This window comes from Dipteris shenzhenensis, chromosome 19 (assembly GCF_047967505.1).
Source record: "Dipteris shenzhenensis isolate YYH24624 ecotype China chromosome 19, Dip_SZ_1.0, whole genome shotgun sequence".
NCBI classification, from domain to species: Eukaryota; Viridiplantae; Streptophyta; class Polypodiopsida; order Gleicheniales; family Dipteridaceae; genus Dipteris; species Dipteris shenzhenensis.
In genome coordinates, this window is record NC_141614.1 from 49,108,124 (window position 1) to 49,117,944 (window position 9,821).

The 9,821-nt window shown below is 43.1% G+C and overlaps 1 protein-coding gene across 1 annotated transcript; it reads right to left on the bottom strand.

The window, feature by feature from the left end:
- Window positions 1-5,235: 5,235 nt before the first annotated feature.
- Window positions 5,236-8,825, bottom strand: EMB2763 (ribonuclease II family protein). Its single transcript, XM_087390652.1, has one exon. It carries the CDS (start codon window positions 8,506-8,508, stop codon window positions 5,665-5,667), a length of 2,844 nt encoding a protein of 947 aa, XP_087246778.1. The 5' UTR covers window positions 8,509-8,825; the 3' UTR covers window positions 5,236-5,664.
- Between the last annotated feature and the right edge of the window lie 996 nt (window positions 8,826-9,821).

Here is a 9,821-nt window from a genome sequence, read left to right on the forward strand (position 1 = left end):
GCACTAGAAATTAGCATTGAAGCCTTGGAAATACACTTTAATATTTGGTGGACACCTTTATCATTAGTGTGCTGATGGTGTCCTTCGACGATGGGTTCTGCCAAATGAGTGAGCAATAGTTATGCAAGAAGCTCAATCGGTCCTTCAGGAGGACATTTCCAAGGAGAGTTAACCACAAGGAAAGTGTTGCAAGCAGGCTTATGGTGGGAAACTGATTTTAAAGATGCTCAAACTAAGTGTATACAGTGTGATGTCTATCACAAACTAAACGATTATTGCCAAATTAGTCTATTTCATTGCAACCTACTCGCCCTTGGGAAGTATTCCAAAGATGGGGTTTGGATTTTGTTGGACCCATCAAACTTGCTAGGTTCACACGGGATAAATATATCATTGTGGCTAATGACTGTGCTATTAAGTGGACTCAAGCTAAGGCACTCCGAGATAACTCAGCTTGGGACACTACCAAGTTTATTTTTGAAAATATCATTTGTAGATATGGATGTACCATTGAGCTTGTCAGTGATCAAGGTTCACATTTTCTCAATGAAGTTATGTAGATGCTCAAGACCAAATTCAAGATCATGCATACAGTTTCAACCACTTGCTATGCCCATGAAAATGTGAAGTTGAATCAACTAATAAGACACTCAAGCTGATTCTCACTAAAATAGTGCAGACTGAGTCATCTAACAATGATTGGGATACTAAACTCTATGCAACACTTTGAGCTTACCGAACTGGCTATAAAGTCACTACAAATCTAACTCCTTTCCGTATGGCCTTTGGCTTAGAAGCGGTCATTCACTTAGATTTTATTATTCCTAGTCTCCGTGTTGTGACCAAGCATCAGTTAGATGAATTAGAGGCAGTCAAGGGGCGATTGCATTAGCTAAGCCACCTGGATAAATTATACCTCCGAGCATCCTAGTCATAGCAGGTGATACAGCGCAGGAGAAAGGCATGGTATGATGGGCATATTGTGCCTAAGAACTTGGAAAAGGGTATGTTCATACTATTGTATAATGCCAACCTGGGACCCCTTAAAACAAGTTTTAAACTCGGATGGAATGGGCCCAACCGGTTGACTGAAGTCTTTCCTAATGGGATAGTGTAGCTTGAGTATTTGCAAGGAACCGTATTCCCCAAGTTGTATAATGAAAAGGTGAAGCCCTACCAAGCGGCGGGTTCCTGGATTAGGTGAATCCAGATGTAGGCCACTCGATTGATAATGCCTTGGTGAATTTTGTGCCACACAAATGCCAGCCAGCTATTTAGTGAGATAGTGGAAGGGATACATTGCATGTAGACACGTGGCAGTTTGAACGTTATGGGGGCATTAATTTAGGATGATCATATCCAAGAAGAGGGTGTTCCACTTAATCATGTAGTCATTGGTCGTTTATACATAGCTTTGGATTTCTATCATCTTTGCCATTTGCGATTGACTCTCTTACGGCTTTGTTGCCTTTGTCGTCTCTAGTAGCTCTCTTGCTTTCTTCATCCCTGACTATTTTCCTGCCCTTTCTACCGTCCTCACCTTCCATCACCCTCTTCAAAGTGTTCATCGTTACCACGAAGGAGCGCAGAGTACGTATAGATCATCAGAAGAGGTGCAAGGTGCCTTCTCATGTGTTGCCTCTACATCCATTGAGGATTACAACAATGATATTGTCAAGGGAATTCTGAAGAGCAACCAACTCCTAAAGTTTGTGCAGTTGCCGTGGAAGCATGTTTGGGATGAGTCATTGGCAGAGGAGATGATGGACTCCTATGATGCTAAGGACCACAACATCATTATCAAAGATGTCCATGTTTGTCTAAGTACAACACTCCTAGAGGAAGTTTTTTGAATGAAGGCACAAGCAAACCTAGAACAATTAACCTCTTAGCATTTTGATGCCTAGTTTAATGAAGATAACTATTTGAGCTTGCAGGGCTATTTATCCAATAAGGCATTTGACGAGGGTCTTCGAGTAGTATGCGGATTCTTATCAGAGTTCAGACCAGCTGAGCAACATTGGCAATCCAAGCACAAAACTGGTGGAGTAAGAGCGGGTTCTCCGACTAGTGCCATTGTTTTACCTGTGCCTCCCACCACTTTACAAGCCTCTATGCCCGAGCTACCATCATACTATGCACGGATTTTGAGGGAGTTGAAGTTACTAAGTAGCCATGTTATTGAGGCGGTGGCAATGCAAAATAATATTCGAGATTTATGCAAGGACCCTCTAACTAAGTGGCAGAAGCAAGTCATACCTGTTCGCACGTATGCGACTTATTTTGAATCGGCACTAGGCATTTCCAATCCGGTCGAAGACCCCATTGTTGAGCTCTAGATGGTGGATTGGCTAACCCACCCGGGCAGGCCACCTCTTGATATTAGCTCATTGTATCCAAGGCCTCCCCATGAGCAACGACAAATTTTTGCCCCTGACCCAACAACTCTAGTCTCGTCTCCTGCCGCCTCCCACCAAGATGAAGCCGAATCATCATCTACATCACTAGGGCCCCCAGCTACACCACGACGATGCCACAATCCTACCCGATGACATTGTGGATTCAACCCTCAAGCTTCAGCGTTCGAGCAACGATTGGTACCTGCCAATTCCCCTAACCGTGAGGACCCGGTTAAAGCATAGCCAAGGTGAAATGTTGGCGCTCAGGTTAAGGCCAACATAGGAGCATGGCTCTACATGCGGAACATTGGCCGAAACAACTATGCAACTTAGTTTCTGAATCAAGCACCAACTATAGTATGCGATTTGGGGCAGTTGACCAATGGTGAGTAGCGGTGTAGCGAACCAGCACACCATGTTATGGAAGGCAGATCCGCTTAGTCTAGTAAAACAGGCTTTGTAACAGGAAGAAGAGAGAGCAGTGGTTGATACGGGCACACTCTCCCTCTCACTTGAGCTTGCTAGGTTAGGAAGCTGATACTGAGTGTTCAGTGCAAGCCGAGGCGACTTGGTTGTACAAACAACTTGCATCAATACAAGTTGATTTCTTTACCTGTTCCAATAGTGTTGTCCATTCAATATTGATAATTCCTAAGTAATGTTAACTTGGTTCTCCCATCACCATATGGTTTCCCCTTCAACAACTATCCCCGAACTCTGTGTGTTTAATGTTCGCATCTGTTTCGTCACCCCAAGCACACTGCACTAAGGATTGCAAGAGTGAGCATCTTCATCCGAGCACTTCACAAGGTTGGATTATTGTTGAGCACCGAGCACCTTAAAGTTAGTTTGTTGAGGTGAGTAAACTGGAGCGTCAACAATAGTTTGTGTGGGAAGAGGATCTTCTGTTCTTGGACTTTGCTTACAATAGTGCTAAGCATTTAACCAACTGAATCAATCCAATCATGCTAATGTATTTATACCAGCCCACAACCCCCTGGGTAGTTGGCTTGCAGAATGTAAGGTTGGCACTGTTGCTTATTGATTGGTTGCAATAGCAACAAGATATGTTGCAATTTGCAAGGAAAATCATACAAATTGCGTAGGATAGGTCACCTCAAGTTTTCTCAAAGGGCCAATGGGTTTAGTTTAAGATTCATAAAGATTCTCAAGTATTGTGAATTGGTCAGGTCTACACAATCTCTACACGCTTTTGTGGTCTTTTCATGATGCTTAAAACGATCGATGAAGTGATTTGCAAGTTATGTTTACTTGATGGTGTTGGGATACACCTGGTCTTTCATGTCAATAGACTACAAGAGGAGAAGTTGGATGTTGGAGATAATTTAGTCTCTAAGGATGAACTTGTACGACTCAAGTAGCTAACCACTTATGTGCCTTATGAATCAAAATATCTTTGGGATTATAGGGACCAACAGGTTAGGATTTAGGATTGTCCCAGAGTTTAAGGTTAAGTGGAAGGATAGCTTCAAAGAGGATAGTACTTGTAAAGCATTGATTCTCTTGTCTTTTACGCAATGAATATGGCCAAGGAAGAGGTTCGGCAACCTCTCTTAGTCACCCCACAGATGAAGTGAGGAGGCCCTATCTATCCTTTGTGCTCTCCTAAGACAAAAAAATTTGGTCCCCAATAATTTAAAATTACCCCCCACCCCACCCCGCCTTCCCAAGGATCGGCTCATACCAGGCGATCATCTAGTTTATAGGGGAACACTAGCACCTTTTGTCTTCTTATAGGGGAACACTTGACAGCTACCTTCCAAAAGATCCATAACAAGGGTCACATGCCCTTAAGCATGACCTCAAGTTTGATCAATTTCATCCCCTAGGGAGGCGAGCATGCAGATATTCGCCACTGACAGCCAATCACCCTCCTTGAGACAACATATAAAGTCAAACACCAGAAAAGAAAGCCCCTTTCGCTCGCTTTGTTCACAACACCTAGACCAGGGCCTACATGCTGAATGTTGCTTGCTGTTGGTATGATGAAGAAAAGGTACGTTCAAAACATAGAATCTAGAGGAGGCAGGGAGGCACACACAGAAGAGCATATATGAATACAGTGGCAATCGAATATCGTCAAGCATATCCTGGGAGAAAGCAATAACCTTTCATACTTTGAAACTTAAAAGTCCTGTACAATAACACGTGAAAGTTTGATCTCATGAAGCTTCATTGCATCATTCTTATGGCAATGACAAATCAATTGGGGTCACAGCTTGAAGGATCTACAACTCGTGGACTAAAAGATGACGGTTGGAGGCTGGCCTGCATATTACTCCAGTCCTTTTAAAAGAGGCTTGTAGGCATAGGATTGGACCATACAAAGCGTGAGGACTAGACTGCACTAGTCTATTGATCTAGGACTTTAAGCAGAAAACAAAAAACCAAAAAAAGGAAATTCTGCATTGTTTTGAGTCTTTGGTGAACCTTAGGCACAGCCCAGATGGAATAACAGGACTGGATAGGCGATCACATTGTCACATGAGAGCCAGCCAAGCTCAATATAAGAGTGACGTTAACATTGGCACTCCCAGTATGCTGACGTTCTGAGCCATCTTTGGCTGCTGTTAGTTTCAAGAGTAACCTGATACCTTTCTGGCTAGGGGAAGAACAGATCACAGCATGGACTCATCAATGACATGCACTTTCACACTATGATTTAGAGCACAAGTATAGAGCAGATATGTAGTAACAATTTAAACCATCACTATGCAAGCTTGCTGTACTTGTCTGATCAGTCTCTGGTCTGCATCTCTTTGAAGCCCAGATTTCAGCACTTTCTCATATAAGGAAGCAAATTACAGGACTCTATCCTACACTATTTTACATCCCTAGCATGCAACCATTGCGAGCGATGATAAAATTATTCTATTCATTTACTACCTTTTTGGATTGTGGATGGAGACATTTTTCTATGAAACCTTGTTTCAGTTCAGTTCCAACAAGGCCCCATCCATTTAGCAGATCAGCAAAGGCTACTTTTGCTTTTGCGTGAACCACAACACCATGCCCCTCAATGTCACCAATCCTCATACACATTTATAACAGTTCATGACAGTCCAAAGCTAAATCAAAAGAAATGAACATTCATCAGCAGCTCGATAATAGATACTATCACAAACCAACCATAGCCTTCATCAATGATGAAGGGCACAAGGAAAAGCACCATATCAGAAACAAAGTAACCAGTTCCACCTTGAGCTCAGCTGGTTGAAGTCACCCAAACAAATAGAGCAATTTCCTATGAGGTCGCAAGTGTTAGCTCAAGTTTCTGCCGATTGGGCTGAGGCTCGATAACTTCAAGATGAACAGTTACTGTATCCAAGACCCTAAAATCCTTAGAACCATCCATTGTGGAGATTTTTTGCTCTTCTTCATGAACCACCCACACCAGTTCACCTTTCTCAGCATGCTCCTGTTCCCCTCTTTTCTTTCTTTGTGTTAAGTATACAGGACCTTCAATTCCAAATTTTGGCACGAAAACAATGAAACCATTTGATCGTATCTTCACAATCCTTGCCTGTGTTGTCGTTGGATGATTTTGGAAGTAAATGAGAGTGTGAAGCTCTACTGAAGCACGGCTTGCCATTTGTGCATTCCGATGTCGATAGTTTAAATTGTCTGCAATGCCATTAAGTTGGGTTTTGTCACGGTAAGTGAGGGGTACTTTACCCAAGCCTAAAGCAGCAGCTAGCAATCTATGAACAATCACATCTGCATAGCGACGTATAGGAGATGTGAAGTGTGTGTACAAAGCAGCTGATAGTCCATAATGGTGGTACTCAGGAGGACTGAGTTCTCCACTGCAGAAATAAACTGCCTGAGTCATGCAGCGGGTAGCTAAAATGCGTATGAGCTTGTTAAAGTAGGGATCACTGCCCACTGCAGCATCAAGCGAATCTGCCAGAGTCTTTGACGAAGTAATGTCCAACTTTATGCCTACTGCAGCGGCTGTCCGAAGCAATGGTTCAAACATTTTTGGTGTAGGGATCGGGTGCCGCCTTAAAAGTGAGCAAAGTGGATAATACTCCAAAATTTTCTCAGCAACCGAGATATTTGCTGCAAGCATGAACTCCTCAATCATCTGGTTTGCTTCTCGTATTTGGTACATGCCAATGTCAAGGGGATCATGCGTTTCAGTATCTATCTCAAACTTGACTTCTGGTGAAGCCAATGTTAAAGCCCCACGGTCTATACGCCGTTGTCTCATTATCTTAGCTAATCTGTTCATGTTACGAAGATCTATAGTAAGAGGATCTGCCAGCCGGTTGTCATCCATCCGTGCCTGAGCTTCAACATAGGACATAGCTGCACAAGATTTGATTGTACTCTTGGTAAACTTTACAGAGATTATATCTGCTTGATTTGACATTTCCCAGATTACAGAGAAGGCCAACCTCTCAACACCACCTCGTAGAGAACAAATATCTTCAGTAAGAGGCTTTGGAAGCATGTCAATACGCTGCTCTACCAAGTATACAGATGTACCCCTTCTAGATGCCTCCTCATCTAAAGGTGTCCCAGAAAGAACAAAGTGTGTCACGTCTGCTATGTGGACTCCAACTTCAAAGTTCCCATTGGGAAGTGCTGTACAATGTAGTGCATCATCAATGTCCTTACAACCAGGAGGGTCCACACTGAAGACACGTACATGTCGGATATCAAGACGATATGGACTGTTCAAATCCTCAGAGGAGAGGGACCATGGCAATGGAGGAAGGCAGGCAAGAACCTGGTCTGAAAAAGGCCTGTTATTGATATCATTCTCAATCATGAGTACTTCACTTTCTGTAGCCCGATCTCCGATTTCACCTATGGTTCTTATGTAATGACCTGACGGATACCGTAGGACCCGCTCCCATGAGTCAACAGCTACCATGATTCTTTTGTCAATCAGGTTTCCAAGTTGGCGAGTTTGAATGCGAATCTTGGGTAACCTTCTATCAGATGGCACAAACAAGGCATTCACAGTACCTCCACTCCCTGCAGGCATGGGCATTGGTTCCAAAGATCCACAGTACGAATGCCAATTGCGCTTGATTATGCCTACCACCTGACCGCATGGACGGGAACCAGTTTTGCGTAAGACTTTGCCATCCGTATCAGGCAGAGCAGATTCACACAGTGCATCATCGGCACTTCCAGGAACCAAACCTACACGGTCCTCTGCATCCTCTTCCTCTTCATCTTCAGCAATCTTCATTGCATTCCCCTCTTTCCACTGATCCACAGGCAGAAGCTCCACTGCTACAACATCCCCATCAAATGCACGATTCATGTTAATTCGTCCATAGATGATTATTTCATCACCGATGCTTTCACTACCAACATAGGCCTCAAATGGGTTGTATCGATTCACACGAAGCTTCCCCTGATGAAAAATGCCCTGGCGTAACCCATTTGTTATTTCTGACATAGGTTTATGCTCTGAATAAATCACATTCCTTTTAGATGGACGTAAGTCATCCACTTCCATGCTGGTGCTATCATTTTCAGTGGGTTGTACAACCAGATCAAGAAGCTCCGGCTTTCCTAATGACTGCACATAAGATTGGACTGTCTCTGCAGAAATACCCTCTGCAAGAGCTTTCCTTTTGTTTTCTGCATCATTCGTGAGTAGGAGAATCTTTGGGCCGCCAATCAAATGGTTTTGATACCATAGACTTGCAACACGTATAGCTCTATCATTACGATCATTGGGACTTTCTCCCGCCATCGCCTTGACATAAGTTTCCTTGTGGTGTTCATTTGCAAAGACGAAAAATCTGCGAAGAGGATTGCTGCACAACGTTCGCACACGATTATACACACTGACGTTCCTATTTTTCACCTCCTCCAAGACCACGGAGAGTATAACCACATCATTAATGGCAGTGTTCTCCAAAAGATCAATATGGTGCAGTGTGACATTGGTGTCTACGATAAGGATATTAGCTGCTGGCTGGCTGAGACAGGCGGTCTGTGTGTCACAAACTGCACAAAACAATGCTCCACAGTAGATATCATCCCGGAGGTAGTGCTCTCTGACCACCTTCACAACTTGTCCTCGCTTAGTTTTCTTCATAAATGCCTTAGATTGCAACATTTTGGTGACTGAATCGTCGCTGAACCTTAGAGAAAGGGAGAGGTTAATCCACGGGCAAGATTATCGAAAAAATCCGACGGACCTGGAAAGGGGAGAGGCTATTCCGCCGCTGTCCACCACGAGCATCTAGCTTGTAATCACAGCAGGCATCCAGCTCAATTACAAACGGAAGGCCACCTTCAATTCTGAGCAGAATTGCTTCGCCGTAAACTGGATCTGAGATTGATGCACGACAGTGCTTGAGATTTCCGTGAACTGTAGGACCTCAAACGTAGGCTTTGGCAAAATGCAAAAAGAAGGGTACAAAACTTGTTCATAGCCAAGTATTTTAGGGCTACCAACTGAGGGTGTTTACAAACAGCTTTTAGACCCAGCTCCGGGCGCTCTCTTTTTTTTTTAAATAAATGGTCGGTAGCGGAGAAGGAAGTTTTCCTTTTCTAAGCCCTCGTTAAGCCATGAGTCTTGATTATAGGCGTTGATCTTTATAAAGATCCAAGGGTTTGAAACTTGATTTCTAGAAAAGCAAAACTTTTGTGAGCTCGAGACTTAAGCCATGTGTATAATTTTAGGGCCTTGATTTTAGATTGATCTAAAGGAGTGAAACACTCCTTCCAAATTTGACCCAAAAGCATACTTTTTTATTCATTCTTCCCACAAATCTATTATATAAGGAGGGAGATAATTGCATATTTTCTTTCTTGCCATCACTTGATTGTGTAATTGTTGGACAAAGCTCACAACATTGCTAGTGAAAATCCAATTGGATAATAGTGAGGATTCAGGTCCAATTTGGAGTTGAAGCCATGACGAAAAGGCTCCTACCGTAACCTAGTTTTTTTTTTGGCAAAGAAAGTAAACTTATGTTAATGCTTGTCACTTCTCTTGCTTTATCTTGGTCACCCTCTTTGACACCGCTTTTGGCACAATACAATGTCAAAAAAACCAGGGTGGACCACTAAGATCGCTTGTCCACATCTAGCCCACTACCCAAATGTGCATTCAATGCTTTAAAAATGAGGTGTTTCAATCTCTGACAACTGAGTTGATGGTGATGCGTCGAGTTGCAATGACATATTATCCTTGGTGCAATTGCAGGCCGAGTCCACTAATAAATATCTTGCTATGACATATTATTCTTAGTGCAATGGTAGGTTGAGTCCACTAATAAATATCTCAAGTCATCCTCACCAAGACAGTGAGCACACATTGGTGAGCACACATTGGTGGGATGAGACATCAAGCTGCATACGACACTTTGGGCCTATCAGACAACATACAAGTACCACAAATATGACTCCCTTCCAAGTGGCATT

Bases quoted from the DNA above. Each gene is read 5' to 3' on its own strand.
- EMB2763 (XM_087390652.1), bottom strand. From the start codon at position 8,508: ATGTTGCAATCTAAGGCATTTATGAAGAAAACTAAGCGAGGACAAGTT.